This window comes from Agelaius tricolor, unplaced genomic scaffold, assembly GCF_023055355.1.
Source record: "Agelaius tricolor isolate 1412-34295 unplaced genomic scaffold, bAgeTri1.0.p SCAF_36, whole genome shotgun sequence".
NCBI classification, from domain to species: Eukaryota; Metazoa; Chordata; class Aves; order Passeriformes; family Icteridae; genus Agelaius; species Agelaius tricolor.
The window spans coordinates 2,353,608-2,379,164 of NW_027269296.1; the positions used below are offsets into that span (position 1 = coordinate 2,353,608).

The following is a 25,557-nucleotide window of genomic DNA, read 5'->3' on the forward strand; positions in this document are numbered from 1 at the left end:
TCACTGAATCAGAATCTTTTGGTCACCACTGAATCAGAATCTTTTGGTCACCACTGAATCAGAATCTTTTGGTCATCACTGAATCAGAATCTTTTGGTCACCACTAAATCAGAATCTTTTGGTCACCACTGAATCCAAACCTTTTGGTCACCACTGAATCCCAATCTTTTGGTCACCAATAAATTCAAATATTTTGGTCACCACTGAATCGGAATCTTTTGGTCATCACATATTTTATTATTGGGATAAGAAAAGCACCCGTTCTTCAGGACTTTGCGTGGATTTACCATTTTCCAGTCCCTCCCATGTTTATTTAACAGCAGGAAGCAAATGCCTCTTAGGTGGGATCTGGCATTTTCCAGGTGAATTCCCTCCTCAGGAACCCTCCCAAGAATCCAGTGGGTGACTGGAGCTGGTGCAGAATAAAACCAGCACGGAACCTGCCAGCTTTTGCCTCAACATTTTGTTTTTGCTGCGGCCACATCCCAGCACAACCCCAGAGAACCTGGAGCAAGGAACATCTCAGGCACTCTGGGCACTGCTCCAGCCTCCCCTGCTGCTGTCCCTGGCTCAGCTCTGTCACCCACGGGTGACACATCTATCCCCAGGGTGCTGCAGGCTCCTCGGGGCCTGCTCACAAGAAAATCTGCCCTTTCCATCTGCCGAGCTCGTTTTTGCCCCTCTGCATTCATCAAACTCCTTCCGTGCACACCAGGGAGTATCTGTGGGACAAACGGAGTGCCTGAGAAGGAGCTGGGAGTTCATTTGCTTTGTCTGCGTCCTTGGGAAATCGTTCACACCTGGCTGAGCACTGGGAGAGGTGGAACAGCCCAAGAATGTTCCCAAATGCTGAGGGGTTTGGGACAAACCAGAGGAATCTGCAGCCCTGCTGGAGGGGAAGCTCTTCCCACCCTACAAATAGATCCCTGACTTCTGCTGGTTCCCAAAAAGAGCCACGGAAATAATTAAAACCAGGCTTAAAACGAAGCTGAGGGGAAGAGCACGCATGAAAAACCCTCCAGCTCTCCAGGGGTTCAATCCATCCCAGGCTGCAGCTGCCAAGGCCCATTAAATTCGGGAAGGCAAGGCTGCCTTTGAAGTGCTACCTGCCCAAACTTTGGGATATTTTATGTATGGATGCTTTGCTCATCCCTTTTCCCCACCGCCACCCTTGGTAAAACCCATTATTGGGAACATCCATCTCCCTAATTCCTGGCACAGAGGATGAGCTTGGCTTGGGGTTGGCATTTAGACAATTATTTGGATCACTGCTCTGCCTCCCTCTGTTATTTTCCCTCTGTCTCCCCTCACCACTTAATGGGCTGGGACCAAATAATTCGGACGTTCCCGTGACGTTATCAAGGCCACGGAGCTGCACAATCCATTCCCTGCTCTCAAAGCCACAAAGAGAGCAGATTAAAGAGAAAACAAACTGCAAAACATCCTCAGGATTTTTTTTTTTTTTTTAGGTTCTCTCTCTCTCTACCAGACGCTGAAATATCAGGGGATGCTGTCAAATAATTCTGTCAGCATAAGCACGGTGTAATCTGCCTCAGGAAAATTGAAAATAAATTCATTTGCACCCAGGGAAATGTCTCAACAGCAGGGATGAGGTGTCTCCTCTAAATTTTTAAATCCAAAGGGGTGAATTAGCATTCAGCCAGGACCTCCAGCAGCCCAGCAAGAGAGAGGTGCAGTCGCCAGTTCAGAAAATAAAACAACAAAGGACTTGCTGACAAAGGGGAGAGGAGCAGAGCGAGGGAAGAATATAAAATTAACCTTTGCCAGATAAAACAAAGTGACAGATTAAAGAGGAGCTGGTAAAAAAAAAAAACAACAAAAACCCTCCAAGAGTCTCCACTGCAGGGAAGTAAACGAGGATTTTGGTTTTCTATAAGATCAGTGAGGAGAAAAGCGAGTTGGAGCTGGAGGGCCAAGGCCACTGGGCCAAGCTGTGGCCAGGAAAAAGCTCCCCTTGATGGAGAGAGGAGCTGGAATCACATCCCAGAGGGGAACAGCCAGCCCAGGGAGCCACAAGGTTCATAAACAAGACCATGGAGTCTGTGAGATGATGATTTTCTTCATCTTGTGAAGCAAAGGAGGCTTTTCCTCACTTTTCCCTCACTGGGGAAGGAGGTTTTTCTTCTCTGTGAAGATTTTTCTTCATTTGGAAGGAGTTTTTTCCTCTCTTTGGAAGGAGGATTTCCCTCACCATGGAAGGAGATTTTTCTTCACTGTGGAAGGAGATTTTTCTTCACTGTGGAAGGAGGCTTTCCCTCTTTGTGGAAGATTTTTCCTCACTGTGAAAGGAGGTTTTCCCTCACTGCGGAATGAAGTTTTTCTTCTCTGTGGAAGGAGATTTTTCCTTACCATGGAAGGAGGTTTTCCTTCTCTGCGGAAGATTTTTCTTCACTGTGGAAGCAGGTTTTCCCTTGCTGTGGAAGGAGATTTTTCCTCTCTGTGGAAGGAGATTTTTCCTCACTGGAAAGAGATTTTTCCTTACCATGGAAGGAGGTTTTCCTTCTCTGTGGAAGATTTTTCTTCACTTGGAAGGAGGTTTTTCTTTTCTGTGGAAGGCGGTTTTTCTTTACTTGGAAGGAGGTTTTCCCTCGCTATGGAAGGAGGTTTTTCTTCACTTGGAAGGAGGTTTTCCCTCACTGTGGAAGGAGGTTTTCCCTCACTATGGAAGGCAGTTTTTCTTCACTTGGAAGGAGGTTTTCCCTCGCTATGGAAGAAGTTTTCATCTCTGATCCTCCAGCCTCCCCGGAGCTGGACACTGGGACAAAGCAGGAGCTGTTTACCAATGTGTCACAGGCAGGGCCAGGCTGTCAGGAGGAAGAGGATGGAGACAGCCCAGCTGTCCCTGTCTGTGCTGCTGGAGCATCCCAAAGAGCCCTGAGCAGCAGCAGCCATTCCCAACATGACAGAGGCCAGCCCTGCTGCCTGCAGCTGCCCATCAGCAGCACGGGCTGGGAGCAGCCCTGGCTGCAATTAATATTTATTACCCTTGTTAAATGCCAGCAGAGGCCATTTCATTATGTGCACAGCACAGGGGCCTGTTTACGAAGCTGACTGTGTCAATAATTTTTTTTATTTGTCAATAATTGCTACATTTGTCAATAATCCTTATTGCTGACCAATTACTGCAAAGGCAATGAGAAAAATCCCTTTATTAAATACAGAATAAATCACAGCAGACACAGAGCAGTGAGACCATGGCATGAATGAACCAGCACAGGGATTTTTTCACATTACCACCAAGCAGCACCAGGATTGTGCCTTGGTTTGGAGCAGTGAAACAAGGAAGGAGCAGCTCCTTGGTTCTTTTCTTGGGAGGGAGATATGGATGTGAACCTGGACCAGGCAGGAGAAATTCCTGCAGTTCTCTCTTCTCTTCCCTTCCTTCTCTTCTCTCTTTTATTCTCCCTTCCCAGATCCCACCTCTCTCCTCCATCCCTGCTCATCCTGCAGGAGAACCCAGGGCTGATCCCAAGGAGAGGTCACACCACGGGAGCAGGGAAGGCACCGGGGTCAGGAGCTGAAAACCAAGCAAGGAATCCCTGGAACAACTGCAGTTTCCATGGAAACAATCCAAAATCCTTGACTTTCCTCTCAGTTTTTAGATCCTGCTCCCACAGACCTCTTTTGGGAGAGAGCTGGGGAGACAGGAGTGGATTTTCTGCCTTGCATTTCCTTTTTTTTCCAAAAATGCCTCCTCTAGGCAGAACTTGGTGATGGGCTGGGAAAGCAGGACAGTGCTGGAAGCTCAGGGCACTGCTCCAGCCGGGCAGCAAAGTGCTTCACATTCTGTATTTTCCTCTTTCTGTATCTGTTATTCCAAGGGGAAAAATAAAAAATAAAAATCTGCATCTCACGGTGCCTTTTCCTCCTGAAAACCCTGTGGCACCACAGGGCAAGTGGGAGGTGAGGGAAGGAGTTTGGAGCAGAATTAACTGGGAGGGTTTTGTTATTTCAGAGCAAAAAAAAAAAACTCAGCTCAGTCCGGGGGTGGGACTGCAGGTATGAGGAGAAGAATGAAAACCAGGCAGGTTTTGGGAACCAAATCTTGAGGAAAATATCACTGAATTTAAAATAGACGTGCAGGCAAGAGCAGGTTTCACTGCCACCCACTCCAGCAGGAGCAGGGGTTGGCTTTGGGAAGGAGCTGAAATTTTTTAAAACTTAACTGGGAGCTGCTGATCCCCGCTGGGACAGGGATCCTGCAGCCATCTGCCCCTGGGACGTGCTCCAAGGCTTCTGCACCTTCCTCTGCCGAGTTCCCACCATTTCCAACAGAGCTCTTCCTCCTCCCAGCAGATCCCTCGGGAATTTTTGCCGCGGCCACAAGAAGGTGGAAGTTTGTGGCCATTTTTTTGGCCCGAGAAAAGCCTCGTGGTGCTGCTGCTCACCTCTCCTGTGCCACTCCCTCCTCTGCAAATGCTGCATGGGACTGTCCCTCAGGGGCTGGGGGGACACTCCTGGGCTGCCACCACTTCCCTGGGGCAGATTTTTTTTGGCAGGAATAACTGGGATGTTAACGGACACGTTTATCCCAGATCCATTAAAATGAATGAATATGTTTATCCCAAATCCATGAAGACTTTTGTTCCCAATCCCTTCAAATATTCCCAGGAATGAATATGTGTTAAAAAACACACCCAGGAACAAACACATTTATCCCAAATCCACTCACACATTCCCAGGAATGAACACATTTGTCCCCAGTCCATTCAAAACCAACCAGGAATGAACACGTTTATGCCCCAACCCAAACACTCCCAGAAATGAACAGATTTATCCCCAAATGGAATCAAACACTGCCAGGAATGAATGTATTTGCTCCCTATCCATTCAAACACTCCCAGAAATGAACATGTTTATCCTCAATCCTTTCAAACATTCCCAGGAATGACCACATGAATCCCAAACCCAATCAAACATTCCCAGGAATGACCCCATGAATACAAAACCCAATCAGATATTTCCAGAAATGAACATGTTCCATTCAAACATTCCCAGAACAACCACACTAATCCCAAACCAAGTCAAACATTCCCAGGAATGAACAGATTGATCCCAAATCCATTCAAACATTCCCAGGAATGAACAGATTGATCCCAAATCCCTTCAAATATTCCCAGGAATGAACAGATTTATCCCAAATCCATTCAAACATTCCCAGGAACAGACACATTAATTCCAAATCAAATCAAACATTCCCAGGAACGACCACATGAGTCCCAAACCCATTCAAACATTGCCAGGAATGACCACACGAATCCCAAAGCCAAACATTTCCAGAAATGAATGTGTTTGCTCCAAATCCATCCACACATTCCCAGATTTATCCCTAAACTTTCCCAGGAATGACCCCATGAATCCCAAACCCAATCGAACACTCCCATGAATGAACATAGTTTATCCCAAATCCATTCAAAACATTCCTAGAAACGACCACACGAACCCCAAACCCAAACATTTCCAGAAACGAACGAGTTTGCTCCCAATCCACCCAAACTTTCCCAGATTTATCCCCAAACTTTCCCAGGAACGACCACAATGACCCCAAAACTGCTGAGCGACGCCAACCAACCCAACCCCGCTGGGGTCAGAGCAGACCCTTGCCTTCCCCAGGAGTTTTGGGGCAAAAATCCCCTCCTTTTTACTCCCCTCCTTTTTACTCCCCCACCATTCAATTCCCTGTCAGGCACGAGGCGGGTCCAGAAAAACCTGGATTTTCCAAGTGTGATCCCAACAAACCGAGGCTGCAGCAGAAATTCTGGGATGACTCTCCCAGAACTGGCGGAGAGGGCACCTAAACCAAGGCAGGAGCTCTGCCCAAGGAGGTGACAATGACATTTATGGCCACTCCAAGGGCCACAATCATCCCCCCACGGAACAGGACGGCGCTGCCTGGCACGGGTCGAGCACCCAGAGGAAAATGCAGGGTGGAAATCTGGGAAAGGCAGGAGGAGCAGGGAAGGGAAGAACAAAGATCCTTGAAAGACTCTGTCACTGCAGAACCCCCCCCCCCAGGAGCAGCAGGGCCCTGCTCTTTCTGTCAAATAAACCTTGTGAAGTGAATTTTGGAGACAAATAAAATCAGGAAATGAGGTGGGTTTGGTTTTTTTTTTTCTCTACTCCACATGAGGATGTTTGAACAGCAATTCCCACCCTGGATCTGGAGGTTCTGGCAGCTCTGGGATGTCCCTCTCCCTCACCACAGCTCCATCCTCAGTGGCAGCAGCCCCAGAGTTGAAATTATGGAGCTGATTCTCCCTTTATGAACTGGATAATCTCCTCAGCCACAGGATATTCGATCCCCAAACCAGAGCACAAGGGTTTTCCTTCAGGAATATTTACCCAATGCCTGTTTTGCTGAGAAAAAGGAACAAACTCTGGCCAAAATCCAGTTCTGGATGTGAAAGTGCCCTGGCCTGTGACAGACACCACATCCCCCAAGCCTGGAAATGCCATTTTTAAAGCCAACAACAGAATCATGGAGCTGGATCAAGCAGTGCCAGGATGGTGCAGGACAGAGAGAAGAATTTCAGCCATCACCCAAAGCCAGACACTCAAATTGTACAGAAAGACACCCAAACAGTACAGAAATAAACACCCAGACACCCAAATTGTGCAGAAATAAACACCCAGACACCCCAACTGAACAGGAACAGACACCCAGACATCTGAATTGTACAGAAATAAACACTCAGACACCCAAATTTAACAGGAACAGACACCCAAACACCTGAATTTAACAGGGAAAAAACTTTCAGACACTCACATTGAACAGGAACAGACACCCAGCCATCCAAGTCTCACAGAAACAGACACCCAGATACCCAAATTGTACAAAAATAAACACTCAGACACCCACACTGAACAGGAACAGACACCCAGATGGAAGAGGAACAAACACCCAGATACACACAATTGCACAGAAACAGCCATGCAGACACTCAAATTGTACAGAAATAAACACCCAGACACTCAAATAGTACAAAAATAAACACCCAGACTCCCAAATTGTATAGAAATAAACACCCAGACACCCACAAAGTACAGGAACAGATACCCTGACACCCAAATTGGACAGAAACAAACATTCAGACACCTAAATTATACAGAAATAAACATTCAGACACCTAAATTGTACAGAAACAGACACCCAGACACTGATATTTTACAGAATCAAACACCCAGACACCCATATTTAAGAGGAACACACCCCCAGACACCCCAAAACCAACCAGACTCCCAAAGTCCCCACAGGAACGAACTCCCCACCACCCAAATTTCAAAGAAACAAACCCCCAGACCCCAAATTTCACAGAAGCAAAAGGGGCTCCCTCATTTCCAACCCCTCACATCTGATGGTCTCCCAACATTTCCCACCTGGAATTCGGACACATTTGGTCCTTTTTGTCCATTTTGTGACCCCTCCTGCTCCACAATGAATCAGGAGTGAAGGTCAGGAGGGGTCTGTGAGGGATTTTTCCCACTCCCTGCACATTGTCTTGTTGAGCCATGAATATCTCAAGAGCCACAGAGAACAGATCACGCTGGAATTGTTTGAACTGAAAGATTCCCTGCCATGCTTTGCATGGATGGGGCCTGATCTGATCAATATCAATAATCCTATTTTACCAAAAATCTCCTTTCTAAGTCTGTTATCACCCAGTTCTGTTGCCCTGAGCACAAACCACAAGTTTATTCTCACTCCAAACTCTCAGCACCAGCCTCAGCCGCACCAACTTGTTCAAATTCACCTGAAATTCCAAGAAATTAAAAGGAAAAACCAGCACAGAACCAGTCTAACACTTCCCACCTCCCAGATAATCAGGAAAATCTCCAATATTTATTTCCTCAGCAGCACCTCCAGCTGATTTGCTTACAAATAAAAAAACCAAACAGGAAGGGAGGGATGGCAGCTGGAAAATGGAGGACTCAGAGGAATTGCTTCCTTTCCCCAGGCATTTCTCTGAGCTTAAATCAGTGTTTGAAAAGAAAGGCACTGGCTTCAAACTGGTTCTCCCCCAATTTTCTCCCAGCTCTCCAGACCCCCTGCAAAATCTGTTTTTTCCCCCCCAGCTCCATCCTTTTCATGGATCAGCTCCTGCCACACCACATTTCCACTGGAATCTCACCCAGTTTTCTAAAACCAACATTTTTGCTTTCTCCCTCTCCATTCTCCCCTCCCTAAACTGCATTTTCCTGTTTTTTTTTTTTTTTTTTAAAGCTCAGCCTCACTCCCCTGCTCCAAGGCCCAGATTTTAACAGAGCCAACAAAGTAGAAAAGGAGATTTAAAAAAATTAGAAAAGGAGATAAAAAGAAGAGTGAGGTTACCACCAACTGGGGGAAACAGAGGGAAAACTCTGGGGAAAACTCCTGCAGGAAGGTCCCGGCAGGGCAATAAAGCAAAATGCCCAACATATCTACAGAGAACACTGAGAGCATTAAAACCCCATGGGGACTGTGCAGAACTCCCATTTCCACCCCAAAATGTGATCCTGAGTCACCACAGAGAGCAGAACATCCCAAACCTGCTGAGAATGGGGCAACAAATGCAAAACAGGCCCTGCAAGAGGGAGCGTGGAGAGGGCTGGATCATGAGGGAGAAATGAGGGGCAAAAACCAGAATTCAGGTTTAAATTGTGGATTTGGCCATGTCCTGTCTGTACTGGCCACCAAGGGCTGATTTTCCCTCTGGGAAGGGAAGGGAGAGCCCAGCACAGCCCAAATCTCTCTCTACAAAGAGAATTCAAGTTTAAATCTGGAATTTGCTGGGTCCTGTCCACCAAGGACTTGATCTTGTCCCAGGACAAGGCAGGGAGAACCCAGCACAGCCCAAATCTCTCTCTGCAAACAGAATCCACGTTTAAATTGTGAATTTGGCCAGCTCCTGTCTGTGCTGGCCACCAAGGGCTGATTTTTCCCTCAGGACAAGGCAGGGAATGTCCAACACAGCCCAAAACTTTCTCTACAAAGAGAATCCAGGTTTAAATTGTGAATTTGCTGGGTCCTGTCTACCAAGGACCTGATTTTCCCTCAGGACAAGGCAGAGAGAACACAGCAGAGCCCAAATCTCTCTACACAAAGAGAATCCAGGTTTAAATCTGGAATTTGCTGGGTCCTCTCTGCGCCAAGGCCACCAAGGGCTGATTTTCCCTCAGGACAAGGCAAGGATGAGCCCAGCACAGCCCAAATCCTGCTCTACAAAGAGATCCCAGGTTTAAATCTGGAATTTGCTGGGTCCTGTCCACCAAGGGCTGATTTTCCCTCAGGATAAGTCAGGAAGAGCCCAGCACAGCCCAAATCTCTCTGCAAAGAAAATCCAGGTTTAAATCTGGAATTTGCTGGGTCCTGGCCACCAAGGACCTGATTTTCCCTCAGGATAAGGCAGGAAGAGCCCAGCACAGCCCAAACCTCTCTGCAAAGAAAATCCAGGTTTAAATCTGGAATTTGCTGGGTCCTGGCCACCAAGGGCTGATTTTCCCTCTGGGAAGGGAGAACCCAGCACAGCCCAAAACTTCCTCTACAAAGAAAATCCAGGTTTAAATCTGGAATTCGGCCATCTCTTGTCTGTGCCGACCACCAAGGGCTGATTTTCCCTCAGGACAAGGCAGAGAGAACACAGCAGAGCCCAAATCTCTCTACACAAAGAGAATCCAGGTTTAAATCTGGAATTTGCTGGGTCCTGGCCACCAAGGGCTGATTTTCCCTCAGGACAAGGCAAGGAGAGCCCAGCACAGCCCAAATCTCCCCTGCCCTGCCCAGTGAAGAGCCCAAACCTGTCCCCAAGCTGGCTGAAGGCGCCACCGGGGCAGGCGCCACCACCTCGGCGTCCCCTCGGAGGGGGCCCAGGGAGCTGCTGACCCACTTACAAACACACACAGGTTTCTGAGCAGACCACTGGCTGCTCTTTTGGCAGGTGATGCTTTTGTGGCCCTTGAGCTCGAAGGCGGGCTGGCACTGGAAGTGCAGGGTGTCCCCGTGGCGGAAGCGGGAGCCCTCGCGGCGGCCGAAGGCGGGGACGCCGGGATCCCCACAGCTGCCCTGGTCGATCTCTGGAAGGGAAAAACAACACAGGGTTGGGTGAGGGAAGGGGCTGGGAGGGAGAAAACGGAGAATCTGGGTGTGGGGAAGGGGTTCAAAGAGAGAGAAGACAGGGTTTGGGTGTGGGAAGGGGCTGGAAGAGAGAGAGCACAGGGTTGGGGTGTGGGGAAGGGGCTGGAAGAGAGAGAACACAGGGTTGGGGTGTGGGGAAGGGGTTCAAAGAGAGAGAACACAGGGTTGGGGTGTGGGGAAGGGGTTGGAAGAGAGAAAACAGGATTTGGGGTGTAAGGAAAGGGCTGGAAGAGAGAGAACACAGGGTTTGGGTGTGGGGAAGGGGCTGGAAGAGAGAAAACAGGATTTGGGGTGTAAGGAAAGGGCTGGAAGAATGAATTTGTGTGTAAGGAAAGGGTTGGAAGAGAGAAAACATGGGGTTGGGTGTGGGAAGGGGTTGGAAGAGAAAGAACAGGATTTGGGGCATAGGGAAAGGGCTGGAAGAGAGAAAACACAGGGTTGGGGTGTGGGGAAGGGGCTGGAAGAGAGAGAACACAGGGTTTGGGTGTGGGAAGGAGTTGGAAGAGAGAAAACAGGATTTGGGGTGTAGTGAAAGGGCTGGAAGAATGAATTTGGGTGTAAGGAAAGGGCTGGGAGAGAGAACACACAGGGTTGGGTGTGGGAAGGGGCTGGAAGAGAAAGAACACAGGGTTGGGGTGTGGGAAGGGGTTGGAAGAGAGAAAACAGGATTTGGGGCATAGGGAAAGGGCTGGAAGAGAGAAAACACAGGGTTGGGGTGTGGGGAAGGAGGTGGAAGAAGAGAAGGAACAGAGAACTTGGGTATGGGGAAGGGGCTCAAAGAGAGAACACAGAATTTGGGTGTAGGGGAAAGGGCTGGAAGAGAAAGAACACAGGGTGTGGGAAGGGGTTGGAAGAGAGAAAACAGGGTTTGGGTGTGGGGAAGGGGCTGGAAGAGAAAGAACACAGGGCTGGGGTGTGGGGAAGGGGTTGGAAGAGAGAAAACAGGATTTGGGGTGTAAGGAAAGGGCTGGAAGAATGAATTTGTGTGTAAGGAAAGGGTTGGAAGAGAGAACACACAGGGTTTGGGTGTGGGGAAGGGGCTGAGGCCCAGCTGGTGCAGCCCCCACAGGTTGTGGCATCCCAACCCTGATTTTCTCCTAAAAACCCCTCCTGACAGCTCCCCCCACTCAAATCCAGGGTTTTGGGATAAGGAAAGGCACAATTTCCTGTTATCTCCTGCTCACTCAATCCCATTTCCAAAAGGCTCCCTGCCCTGGATCACTATTAGCTCCAAAAACCTCACTCCTCTTTAGTACTTCCACATTGTTTATCTGCTCCACACTCCTCTCCTCTCCCAATCCTCTCGTTTTTATCCCCAAAAACTTCATTCCTCCTGAGTGTTCCCACATTATTTATCTGCTCCTCACTCCTCTCCAAATCTTCTGGTTTTTATCCCCAAACACTTCATTCTTTCATTCCTCCTGAGTGTTCCCACATAATTTATCTGCCCCACGTTCCTCTACTCTCCCAATCCTCTGCTTTTTATCCCCAAAAACTTCATCCCTTCATTCCTCCTTAGTGTTCCCACATTATTTATCTGCTCCACACTCCTCTGGTTTTCATCCCCATCATCTCTGATCAGTCTCGCTGTCTTTTTCCTCCCCGTTTCCAATTTCTTGCACCAAATTGGAAATCTCTTTTCTGACACTTCCTCTACAGAGGCAAACCATGGGAGCTGAGATTTGCATGACTCCCTCTAATATCCCAATTTGGCTGGAATAACAACAAGCACCCTCATTATTATTCTGGCTCCAGGCAACTCCACATCCAGGTGTATTTTGAGCAGGAGTCACTGAGCTTCTGCTGCATCTCGAGCTGAAAACTCACTGCTAGCTAATGAAGCATCCCCAAAATAATTTAACATAAATTAATATTAAAAGTTTTCATGAAACAGGCTGAGTTTTTTTTGCCTCTCAGTGAAAGCACTTTGCCAGGATTTACGGATCTTCCTGCACACTTTCCAAATCCAACTGTTTAGGAGCTGCACTTGCATATTAGGGATGGAAAATGAAAATTTTGGGTGTTAAAGCTGCACTGAACTGTTCATTCCTCCCCTCAAAAACGCACAAGGCCAGCAGTGCTTAGCATGAAATGAAAATTCAGCTGGAAAACTCAAGGAATAGCAACGAGCTGGGATGGGAGGAGTGGATGTGGAACATTTATCAGCGTGTCTGACAGGGACCTGGGGGCTGGGGATGCTCCCTGCTGCCACTCAGAACACCCATGGCTGTCACACCCTGCCTGGGCTGTGGCAGCCCCAAAATTCCATGCACAGACACAAAAAATTCCCATCCTGGCAGCCCCAAAATTCCACATACGGACATAAAAAATTCCCATCATGGCAGTCCCAAAATTCCACATACGGACATAAAAAATTCCCATTGTGGCAGCCCTGAAACTCCTCCACAAATGGACACAGAAATTCCTGCCTGACCCCATCATGGCAGTCCCAAAATTCCACACATGGACACAAGAAATTCCCATTGTGGCAGCCCCAAAACTCCTCCACAAATGGATACAAGAAATTCCCATTGTGGCAGCTCCAAAATTCCATGCACAGACACAAAAAATTCCCATCCTGGCAGCCCTGAAACTCCTCCACAAATGGACACAGAAATTCCTGCCTGACCCCATCATGGCAGTCCCAAAGTTCCACACATGGACACAAGAAATTCCCATTGTGGCAGGCCCAAAACTCCTCCACAAATGGATACAAGAAATTCCCATTGTGGAAGCTCCAAAATTCCACACATGGACACAAAAATTCCCATCTTGGCAGCCCCAAAATTCCACACATGGACACAAGAAATTCCCATTGTGGCAGGCCCAAAACTCCTCCACAAATGGACATTAAAAAATCCAGCCTGACCCCATCATGGCAGCTCCAAAATTCCACACACCAACACCAAAAAAATGCCCATCCTGACAGCCCCAAAACTCCCCCACAAATGGAAATAAAAATTCCCATTCTGGCAGCCCCAAAATTCCACACATGGACACAAAAAACTCCCATTGTGGCAGCCCTAAAACTCCCCCACAAATGGAAATAAAAGTTCCCATTCTGGCAGCCCCAAAATTCCACACATGGACACAAAAAACTCCCATTGTGGCAGCCCTAAAACTCCCCCACAAATGGAAATAAAAATTCCCATTCTGGCAGCCCCAAAATTCCACACATGGACACAAAAAATTCACATTGCGGGAGCCCCAAACCTCCTCCACAAATGGACATTAAAAATTCCCATCTTGGCAGCCCCAAAATTCCACACACCAACACCAAAAAATTCCCATCCTGAGAGCCCCAAAACTCCCCCACAAATGGAAATAAAAATTCCCATTCTGGCAGCCCCAAAATTCCACAAATGGACACAAAAATTTCCTGCCTGAGCCGTGGCAGCCCCGTCCCCCTGAAGGCCACAGGAGCCTCCCCAGAAGGGTCAGAGATGCCAAAAACCCAGAGCCAGCCCCAAATGTTTCCCTCAGCTTGGGCAGGGATGGGAATCACAGAAATTCTGCACCAAGCAGCTCCAGCCTGGGGGAAAGCAGAATTTCCAGAGCTGGAATTCCAAAGGGAGCTGGGAATGTGCAGCATCAATAAAATCAGGGTGTGCTGAGGGCATCAGGAGTTCAGGAAAAAACGCAGCCAAGTGAGGTAAAATCAGCATTTTGACCCTTGGATGAGAGAGAATAAAGACATCACTGCAGGGTCTCCTCCCTCCTCACCCTTTCCTGTCACCCAGCTCCAATCAGGGGGTTAAAAATGGGAGGAAAATGAGGAATTAGAGCTCCCAATTCCCACCCTCTCCTTGTCAGCAGCAAGCAAACACAGCTCGAAGGTTTCATCACCTCACAGAGGTCAGGAAATGGAATTTATTTGGAAATTCCATTTTTTTGACCTGAGGAAAATCCCCTGGTTCCTGCATTTCTTTGTGTAAGGGAGTAAAATCCATGAAATATTGAGCAGGGCAGAAGTTCCATTTAAAAAAAAGAAAGAAAAAAGGAGTGATTCAAAAATATCAAAACATGTTACTTCAATAAGATTGAAACATTCCTCCTGATGAATGTTTAAAGAAAAATCACTTCCACATTAGAATAATAAAAGTCAAAACTAAACAAGAACATCCAAACCAAGTGTTTTGACATTATTGAAAGGAAACAAGTTGACATGAATCTTTCACAGCTTTCCCCATCAAATATTATTCATACAGGGGGAAATTTTTTGACAAAACTGCGTTTTCTGAGGGAAAAATGTGGCAGCAGGAATTTTGCAGAGCTCTTTGTGCTGTTTGGCTGAGGGTGGTGGGTGGGAAATTGGGTGAGGAATGAGAAAAAAACCTCCCTCACACCTCCCCAAATCCAGGCTGCTCCTCCCTGGGAATTCCTGCTCTTGCAGGAGGAAAGGGGGGAAAATGAGGGTTTTTGTGAGGGAAAATGAGGATTTTTGTGAGGGAAAATTAGGATTTTTTCTGGGGGAAAATGAGGAATTTTTCTGGGGGAAAATGAGGAATTTTTCTGAGGGAAAATGAGGAATTTTTCTGGGGAGAAAATGAGGAATTTTCTGAGGGGAAAATGAGGAATTTTTCTGGGGGAAAAATGAGGAATTTTGGAGCTGCCAGCAAATCAAACTCTGGTTTCTGGAAGGGTGAAGGATTTGTGAGACTGAGGAAACACCACAAATGTCACCCCCAGTCAGGAAACACCCAGGGAAATGTTTTACCTCACACACAGGATTTTGTACTTAAATGACCTTGGCTTAATTAATTAAATCTTATGGTGTCAGGTAGGAATTTGGAGGAGGGTGTTTCTGCTGCCTTTTCGTTTTTCCTTCTGAGAATGAATAAAAATGATCCCATTTTTATCCCAAGCCTAAAGGATTCTCTGGTTCTGACCCTATGGAAGGGGTGGAACAGGATGGACATTAAGGCCCCTTCCAACCCAAACTGGTCTGGGATTCCTGAAGGAGGAAAAAAGGGATCTAAAGAGGAAAACACCCAGGAAAATATTTTACCTCACACACAGGATTTTGTACTTAAATGAACTTGCTTAATTAATTAATTAAAGCTAATGGTGTCAGGTAAGAATATGGAGGAATCAAGACCAGGGTGTTTCTGTTGCCTTTTAGTTTTTTCCTCCAAGAATGAATAAAAATGATCCCATTTTTATCTCATTTCAGCCCAAAGGATTTTACCTCACACACAGGATTTTGTACTTAAATGACCTTGCTTAATTAATTAAAGCTTATGGTGTCAGGTAAGACTTTGGAGGAATCAAGACCAGGGTGTTTCTGTTGCCTTTTAGTTTTTTCCTCCAAGAATGAATAAAAATTATCCCAATTTTATCCCAAGCCTAAAGGATTCTCTGGTTCTGACCCTATGGAAGGGGTTGAACAGGAATGGACTTTAAGCTCCTTCCAACCCAAACTGGTTTGGGATTCCAGAAAAAACAGATCTAAAGAGAAAACACACCAAGGAGGGGGTGAATTAAAAGGAAAAATCCCTTCCTGCCCCTCCCTGCCACCCAAAACCAGCAGAGCAGAGCAAGGGCAGCACTGGGCCTGGCTCTGCTGGGACCAGCATCACTTTAAACCCTGTCCTGAGCTTTGGGCCAGGCTTAAACACCAGGAACAGGACCCTGGCAGAGCTGAGCTCAGCACAGCACGAGCTCAAAGCCCTTCTGTGGCTCCTGCTCAAGCCATTAAATTAAATTTGATTCAAATTAAATTAAATTTAATGGGAGAGCAGAGAAGGAGGGATGGAAACCTCTTGGCCTCCTGAGAGACCCCAACACCAACAAAACAGGGGAGTGGGAGATGCAGAACCTAAAAAAAAAAAAATAAATCCAGAGCTGGATTCCCACCTGGATAATTGGCAAAAGAGCTGCAGGAAACAGCAGCTCATCCCAGCTAAGTTTGGAAAAAAAAATAAAATAAAATCCTTATTTCTTCTGCTGAAGAACTGGAGTTTATTTCCAAGCAAGAGCATAAAAGTAAATCAATTGTATCAATTCCTGTGGTAAGATGAAGAAGTTTGATGAAAAGCACAAAGGGCAGGGGAGGAAATCTCCAGCTCCAGCCCTGCAGAGCTCCTAAGCCTCTTCAGCACCGTGGGGCTGAATTCCAGCTCTCCACAGCCAAAGCCTTGCTCAGCACTCCCCTGACAATAAACAGCTTTTAATCATCCCCTGCCTGCAGCAGGGGGCTCAGACCTGACTCAGCTCCTTCCCAATTCCAGCAGAAATCCAAATTAAATTAGTGTGGGAGTGCCCATAAATCTGGTTTTAATTTGAAATTCTGGCTTTCTGTTAAAGCAATGCAACAGTGAATTATAATTTGGCTTTGTTCTGGATTTTTGGTGGGGTTTTTTGTGATGTTTCTGTTCTTACCACAGGAATTTATAAAATTCATTTACTTTTATGCTGTTGCTTGGCATAAACTCAGGTTCATCAGTAGAAGAAATAAAGGTTTGGGTTTTTTTTGGAATTCAAATAGGGGAATATCCCTCAAAAAGAAGAAATTATGGGAGTCTGGATCTTCTTTAACCAATCCTAAATTTCTCAGGAACTTCTGAAAAATGTGGTCTGAAGGAACCCTTTGTCCCAGCTGTTGCAAGGGGCTGGGAATTCTGCAGGAATATCCTGAGGGATGTGGAAGGCAGCAGCTCCAGGGCAAGGAGTTTTCCCAACAAATCACCCAGGATTAAAGGAAAAAAGGGAGAAGGGAAGCCCCAGGATGCCAAAAAATTCAGCATCCCTCAGCTTTGTGCAGTGGGGAGGAAGGAAAGGGTTCTCCAGGAAAGTGGAGCTTAATCCAAACTCCTTCTGCCAAGCACTGGAAATGCTGAATTATTGTTCATTAAATGAGAGAAAAAAAAAAAAAAGTCTGTTCAGGAGGATAAAAGTTGGGATTGGAGATTTGGGAGCGATTTTGGGGAACATCAAGGAGCCAGAGCTGAACTGAGACCCAAGTGATTTACACAGGCTGCAAACTTTCATTAGTTAAAATAAATAATGTGCATTTGGGGCTGGAAATTCCAGAGCTGAACGCTCCCACTGGGCACTTCCAGCACCTCTCAGGGACATTTCCCCTCACAGTTTCCCTATTTTTGCCAACACCTGTGACAACAGCGAACACACAAGCTTAGGCCAGACTTGAGCACTCACATTTTGCTGCATTCCATGAGTTTCTTTGAAAAAAATCCCAATATTAACTTTTATTAACTTTGATTTCACCTGAAACAGCCCAGTTTAAAGCAGCTGACACCAGAGATCTGCTGGAACCAGGGATTCCCCCATCCCATCCCATCCCATCCCCTCCCACAGGCACAATCTGTTCCTGTCAGCTGAAATTCCCTTTTTTTTTCCCCATAAAACACCTGAAATGGCAACGGGGCAGCCCCCACCCAGCCAGCTTGGATGGGAAAGGAAACTCTTAAGGAAAAAAAAAAAAAAAATAAAACCAAACCTTCAGAGCTTTGATTTATTTAGAGGAGCTCCCTTTTCTGCCCAATCCCTGCACCCAGTTTTGGTTTATTTAGAGGAGCTCCATTTTCTCCCCAATCCCTGCACCCAGCTGGTCCCTGATATTTTGGGAAAAGGGGAATTGGGAGGGAGGAGCCTGGGCTACCTTCATAGGTGGCTTTGAAGCCCAGCAGGTTGCTGACACTGTCGGTCTGGAAGAGGAGCCACATCTGGTGCTGGGTGCTGACAATGAGGTCAGGGACTGTGGTGCCTGTCAGGCTGCAAAAATAAATTAGGAAAACAAATTAAAATGATATAATACATTAAAGTTAGTTAAAATAATAATGATTTAAAATATTATATTTTTTATTAATTATATATTGTTAAATTATACTGTTGTTAAATTATACTGTTATTAAATTATATGTTAAAATATTAATATTATATTAATTAATATTATATTACTATTAATATATTTATATTAATAAAATAGTCTTAGAATTATAAAATTAATAAAATAATATAATAATATAATAAAGACATAATAATGTAATATATTAAACTATAGTATGATTAAATTATATATTATATTAATTAAAATAAAGGATAATATAAAATAATATAAAATATATAATAAAATAAAATTATAAAAAAATAATTTTATATAATAATAAAAATAAAAACATAATTATATAATAGATAATAATATAATACAACAAAGATATAATATAAATACATAATATCATGTAAAATATTATATAATTATAAATAATATATAAATATTGTGTGATTATAAAAATATAATATAATACATAATAATATAATAAAAACAGCCTCGAAGTGGCCTCAGATTCATCACCCTCAAATAAGGACTCTGTAGGAGAAGGAAATGCCAAACTAATTAAGAATCACCCTGAAAAACAGGAGATTTCCAAGCCTGGTGTCAGCGTGCCACAACCCAACCTGCTGGGCAGACCTCAGCAGGTCAGAGAAAGGATGTTACAGATAAGGAAAAATAAACAACTTTGAGAAGGAGAACCAAGGAATCCTGACTTCTTCTTGGGGCTCGGGGCTGGCAAAAAGAGACTTTGCAACACCTTGAAATGACCACCTTTATATGAAGAGTTACAAGTCAAGAGAGTTTAAGTAGAATGACAGTGAATTTATCACAGGGTGACAATGTAGAATTTTGGGGTTTTAGAATGGGGGCTCAAGAGGCAAGATGGAGGAATCTGGGCGTGTCCTGTCCTCCTTCTTCCTCCTGGCCTCCATCTTCTGCTGGGATGGTGGCACTTTTGGATTGGTTTAAGGTAGAAGCTCACTGTCTAACATAGGTGATAAGGTATTAAAAAATGATTGTAAATAAAGTACACGTAGTTCTTAGTATAAAAAGCCAACACCACCCCACGGGCAGGGACTGTGCCACAATCTGACCTGCCCGACAGATAAGGAAAAATAAACAACCTTGAGAAGGAGAACCAAGGAATCCTGACTTCTGCTTGGGTCTCAGGGCTGGGAAAAAGAGACTTTGCAACACCTCGGGGTCATCTCCACAGCAGCAGCCAAAGCAGGAGCCCCAAAAGTGCTGAACACCCTGTGAGCCTTTGAGAATCCACACGTGCTGAGCGCCCCTGAGCCCTTGAGAAGTGCCACTAATCCCAGCAGGGTCAGGGCTCTGCCTTCCCCTCCCAGGAGGGCTGAGGAGACTGAGGGAAAAGTCACTGATCCCCCCCTATGAACGAGGCTCATTCAGCCTCTGGGATTCATCACCTCAGCACAGCTTCAGAGCTTTATCCCCCACCCACAGGAGCATCTTTGGCACAGGCAGATGGAGCTCAGCTCCTGCCTCCCTTCCCAGGAGCAGCATTTGTGTGGGTGGGATGATTATTCCAGGAGCAGGGCTCCTGTGTTGCCTGTGTTTAATGTTGTGATTATCCTGTTTCTGCTCTGGTATTATCTGCGAGAAATTCAGAAATTAAGAGCGAGTGGAGAGGGGTGAGAGGGGTTTTTTATCTTTTCTGCAGGGTTTAAATAAATCCCAATTGATGCCCGTGCTCAGCTCTGGGTTGGGCCTGGCCCCAGCTACAACAGCAGCACTCGAAAGGCTCCTGGATAAAAGTAAACTCAACAGAAGGGGACAGGGAATTGCTGGAGCAAGGCCAGAGGAGGGGTGTGAAGCTGATAAAGGGACAGGAGCCAGGCTGGGAGAGTTGGGAATGTTCAGCCTGGAGAAGGAAAGGTTGAGTGGAGACCTCGGAGCTCCTGTCAGGAGAGCTGGAGAGGGACTCAGCACCAGGAACTGCAGTTCAAGGGGGAATTAATTCAAAAGGAGAGAATTGGATGGGATTTTGGGAAGAAATTGCTCCTGCCAGAGGAGGGATGTGAAGCTGATAAAGGGACAGGAGCCAGGCTGGGACAGTTGGGAATGTTCAGCCTGGAGAAGGAAAGATGAGTGGAGCCCTCACAGCAGCTTCAGGAACTGCAGTGCCAGGACAAGGGGGAATGAATTCACACTGGAAAAGGGGAGAATTGGGTGGGATTTTGGGAAGTAATTGCTCCTACCAGAGGAGGGATGTGAAGCTGATAAAGGGACAGGAGCAAGGCTGGCAGAGTTGGCAATGTTCAGCCTGGAGAAGGAAAGGTTTGAGTGGAGCCCTCAGAGCACCTGCCAGGAGCTGCAGGAGACTCAGCACCAGGAACTGCAGTGCCAGGACAAAGGGGAATGAATTCACACTGGAAAAGGGGAGAATTGGGTGGGATTTTGGGGAGAAATTGCTCCTACTAGAGGAGGGATGTGAAGCTGATAAAGGGACAGGAGCCAGGCTGGGAATGTTCAGCCTGGAGAAGGAAAGGTTGACCGGAGCCTCCTCAGCATCCCAGGAGCTGCAGGAGAACTGAAGATGGACTCAGCACCAGGAACTGCAGTGCCAGGACAAGGGGGAATGAGTTCCAAGTGGAAAATTGGAGAATTAGGTGGGATTTGGGGGAGAAATTGCTCCTGCCAGAGGAGGGATGTGATCCAGGCTGGGAGAGTCGGGAATGCTCAGCCTGGAAAAGGAAAGGTTGAGTGGAGCCCTCAGAGCTCCTGCCAGGAGCTGCAGGAGACTCAGCACCAGGAACTGCAGTGCCAGGCCAAAGGGGAATGAATTCAAACTGGGAAAAGGGAGAACTGGGAGGGATTTTGGGGAGAAATTCCTGGCTGTGAGGGTGGGCAGGCCCTGGCACAGGGTGCCCAGAGCAGCTGTGGCTGCCCCTGGATCCCTGGCAGTGCCCCAGGCCAGGCTGGACAGGGCTGGGAGCAGCCTGGGACAGTGGGAGGTGTCCCTGCCATGGCACTGGATGGGCTTTGAGCCCTTCTACCCCAAACCATGCCAGGATTCTGTGGCAGCTCCCAGGGCTGTGTCACCCCCCCAGTGCAGGTGACATTCACTCTGCTCCCTGCTGAGTGCCAGCTCCTCTCCAGGGCAGGGACCTCAGGGAAATGGGGCCTCCCTGGGCATCACAGACCTGTCCTGCCCATCCAGGGACAGGGGCACCTGCAGCAGCCATGCCCAGGCTCTGACCCTGGAGTAGATTTTTATTTTTTTGTTTTTCCTGCAATCACAATCCCAGCCAAGCTCTGCCCCCCACCTCTGCTCTGATTTCTCTGACCTGCAGCAGCATTTTATTGATCTCAGGCTGCTGGTTAAATGAAGAAGTGATCTTGTTTTAGTGCCTGTTTTGCATCCCAGAGATGTTCAGGAGTGTTATTGTTGATTCTCAGTTTATTTATTGAAGCAGCAGCCAGGCAGGAATGAGGAAAACTCCAAGAGGAAAAACCTCCAGGAAAAGGTGCTTCAAAGCTTTTTGCATCCTTTGCCCACCCCACTTTTAACAAGCTGGGGGATTGATTTGGGTGCTGGTTACTTCAGGAAATCAAATTCCTTCTTGCAAGTCAGGAAGCTCAGCCTAACAATCTGCCCTGCTCCCATTCTCCAGGGGTGGGAATGAGCCTGGGAACAAAATCCTTCCCAGCCCAGTTTGGGGTGGAATCTGCTGCTCTGCAGCTCCCCTCAAGTGCATTCCTTGATTGGGAAGGCAGCAGGGCTGAGCTCCTCAGCAGCCAAGGAGAAGTGAAGAGCAAGGAAGAAAATTGGAATTACTGCCTTTGACGGGAGTTGCTGCATTTTGATTTTCCCAAAGAAACCTCACTTTGTATCCAGGTATTATTCCTGAATCATCCAGCTAAAAGTGGGCAGAAAACTCTGGAAAAAGTGATCCATGGACTTTCAAGCACATTAATTAGCACTGTGGTCTTCACAGCTCTCTCCCATTTCGTTACTTTTCAATTAATCCTCCCAGATTATTAACAAAAAACAAAAAAAAAAAAAAAAAAAATCCCTGGAAGGATTAGCAGCAGGAATTTACTGGAAACTTCCTGGGAAAAGATTCCAGGCACTGCACCTTGTTCAGTCTCAGATATTGCAAATTTGCATCAGCCTCACCTGGCCAGGTGCATTCTGGTACTCACACATAAAGCTCAGAGGGGACAATTTTCTGTCCCCAAAGTGACAGAAAACCACTAAAAAAAAGCCCTAAAACCACCAGATCCCTGCATCCCAAGCCCTACAGCCCCACCTGGCTGGATGCATTCTGGTACTCACATATAAACCACAGAGGGGACAATTTCATTTTCTGTCCCCAAAGTGACAACCAACCCCAAAACCCCCTGGATCCTGGCATGCCAAGCCCTACAGCCCCACCTGGGCAGGTGCATTCTGGTACTCACACAAAAAGCACAGAAGGGACAATTTTCTGTCCCCAAAGTGACAGAAAACCACTAAAAAAAAGCCCTAAAACCACTGGATCCCTACAGTCCCACCCGGGCAGGTGCATTCTGGTACTCACACATAAAGCACAGAGGGAACAACTCAAGGAAATCCAATTTTCTGTCCCCAGAGTGACAAAAACCCACTAAAAAAAGCCCTAAAACCACCAGATCCCTGCATCCCAAGCCCTACAGCTCCACCTGGCCAGGTGCATTCCTGCAGGAGGGAATTCGAGAATTGGTACTCACATATAAAGCACAGAGGGAACAACTTAAGGAAATCCAATTTTCTGTCCCCAAAGTGACAAAAAACCACTAAAAAAAGCCCTAAAACCACCAGATCCCTGCATCCCAAGCCCTCAGCCCCAGCCTTGCAGGTGCATTCTGGTACTCACACATAAAGCACAGAGGGGACAATTTCATTTTCTGTCCCCAAAGTGACAAAAAACCACTAAAAAAAGCCCTAAAACCACTGGATCCCTGCAGCCCCACCTGGCCAGGTGCTTTCCTGCAGGAGGGAATTCGAGAATTGGTACTCACACATAAAGCACAGAGGGAACAACTTAAGGAAATCCAATTTTCTGTCCTCAAAGTGACAAAAAACCACTAAAAAAAAAGCCCTAAAACCACCAGATCCCTGCATCCCAAGCCCTCAGCCCCAGCCAAGCAGGTGCATTCTGGTACTCACACATAAAGCACAGAGGGAACAACTCAAGAAAATCCAATTTTCTGTCCCCAAACTGACAGAAAACCACTAAAAAAAGCCCTAAAACCACCGGATCCCGGCATCCCAAGCCCTCAGCCCCAGCCGGGCAGGTGCATTCTGGTACTCACACATAAAGCACGGATTTCTGGTCTCCGACCTGGCCCCCGTCCCCCACGGTCAGAGTGTCGTAGCCTCTCTCCAGCTCGAATTCCTCGAAGGTGAGTTTGATCACCTGCCAAAGACACAATTAACATCATTTATTCATCAATTAACACCAAGCCCTACCCGTGGATCCCGCAGCAGCTTCCAAGAGCATCAAAATCTCCAAAATAGCCCCAAAAATTGGGTGGTTTTTCTTGGTTTTTGTTTTTTTTTTTTTTTTTTTTTTTTTTTTTTTTAGGGTTGGTTGGTTTTTTGGGGTTTTTTTTGGATTTTTATGGACATTTTTTTGTTTTGGTTTCGTTTGGTTTTTTTTTTTTTGTGCTTTTTTTGGTGGGGTTTTTTGTTGTTGTTTGGCTGGTTGGTTTTGTTTTTGGGGGGTTTTTGTCTTTTTTTGTTTGAATTTTTGGTGGGTTTTTTTTTGGGGGGGGTTCTTATGGAGATTTTTTTTTGTTTTGGTTTCGGGTTTTTTTGTTTCTTTTGGGTTTTTTTTTTTTTGTTCTTTTTTTGTGGGTTTTTTGTAGTTCGGTTGGTTTTGTTTTTTGGGGGTTTTTGTCTTTTTTTGTTTGAATTTTTCGTGTTTTTTTTTTTTTTTTTGTTTTGCTTTGGGTTTTTTTGTTTTTGTTTTTGGGTTTTTTGTGGGGTTTTTTTTTTGTGTTTTTATCTTTTGTTGGGTTTTTTTTGTATTTTTTTTTTTTCTTCATGATTTTTACAGTGCTTTCGATCACCTCTGCTCCATCTCCTGCTTGCCCAGGTGACTTCACTGATATCAACATTTGTGTGCTTTTTGCAGCTCCGTGTGCCTTTTCCCACCCTTTCCCTCCCCAGAACTGGAATTCTGCAGGTGGGTTTGGACGTTCATGGAGTAAATGCAGAGTATTTTACTCCGTGGCTCAGGAAATGCAGAGTATTTTACTCTGTGGTTCCTCAGGAAATTCTCCTGGTTCCTGGCCAGAGCAGGAGAGAATTTATGGATTCCTGTGAATTATCAGAGAATTCTCTCCTGCTGTCTGCACACACAACCCTCAGCATTTTCACATCTCTAATCCCTTTTTTTCCCTCTCCTGTCCCACCCAAATTTTGGGGTTTTGCAGCCTCTCTGCATCACTTAGGAGCAGAACTCCCAGGGAAGTTGGTGCTCCAAGGGAATTTCTGATTTTCAAATCCAATTCAGGGGGCAGAGTCCTTAACCCAGCCCGGGATAGGCTGAACAAACAGAAAAAGAAGAGGTTAATTAAATTAGAGTTTCACATCCCTCAGCAGCAGAAATGCAAGGAAACAAAGCCCAGGAAACCCAAAATCTTGGTTTTACCCTTCCTTGCTTTTCTAAGCAGCAAAATCTGAGCAGGTGTGGATTCCCAGGGGGATAAAAAACCCCAAAGTTCAACCCAAAAATAATTTTTAAAATGTGTTTATATATAAAATGTGTTCAGGCTGAGCTGGCCTGTGTTTTCTTTCCTAGGGATGAGCACAGTATTTTTAAATGCACAGAAAACTAAATTAAAGAAGAGTTTCACACCCCCCATCAGCAGAAATCAATGGAGTTTTCTTTCTTGGATTCTTTACCTGATCAGCAAAAAGACAAAAAAAAAAAAAAAGCCAAAAAAAGCCCCAAAACCACTCAAATGCGCGAGACCTTTGCAAATACAAGAAATTCCCTGACTTTTAACAGATTAAATCCCCAAATGTGGGTTGGTGCTTCTTTCAGCACACAACACCAAAATCACCAAAAGCCAAAAGGGAGAAGGAGCCAAAGCCCAAAAAAACCCAAAATCTTGGTTTTGTCCTTCTTTGTTTTTGTAAGCAGCAAAACCTGAGCAGCTGTGGATTCCCAGGGGGATAAAAAAACCCCAAAGTTCAACCCAAAAATAATTTTTTAAATGTGTTTATACAGTTCAGGCTGAGCTGACCTGTGTTTTCTTTCCTAGGGATGAGCACAGTATTTTTCAATGCACAGAAAATTAAATTCAAGGATTTTAACTGATTTTTAAATGAGTTTTTTTCCCCCAAAGCCCCAGGATGGTGAACCAGGAGCCCGGGTGATGCTTCAGACAACCTGAATTTGTGTTCAAATATTAACCTGTGCAGGCTCTAAAAGCATGGAAAGTTGGAATAAAGCAATTAATTAACCCAGAGAACATGGAGCTGCAGATGTGCACACACCATTCCCTCAGCCACTCCAGGAGCTGCATCCTGAGCAGCCTGACCCTAATTAAACAATTAATTACAACCTAGCACACCCAGACTGCAACCTCCTGGCACCAAGATTTGGGTGCTGAATTTTGTGTTTATTTACCC

The 25,557-nt window shown here is 46.0% G+C and overlaps 1 protein-coding gene across 2 annotated transcripts in view; it reads right to left on the bottom strand.

Annotated features, from left to right (window-relative positions):
• Positions 1-25,557, bottom strand: part of CSMD2 (CUB and Sushi multiple domains 2) — a 263,996-nt gene that overhangs the window by 96,840 nt on the left and 141,599 nt on the right. Inside the window, exons 11-13 of one of the 2 annotated variants that reach the window (XM_071453355.1) lie at positions 23,229-23,332; positions 17,754-17,866; positions 9,889-10,071 (exon numbers count right to left, since the gene is read on the bottom strand). The exons of the other annotated variant lie outside the window; for it this stretch is intronic. Of the exons in view, the coding sequence (XP_071309456.1) occupies positions 9,889-10,071; positions 17,754-17,866; positions 23,229-23,332 (400 nt within the window). The remainder of the gene's footprint in view (positions 1-9,888; positions 10,072-17,753; positions 17,867-23,228; positions 23,333-25,557) is intronic. 2 annotated transcript variants of the gene reach the window in all.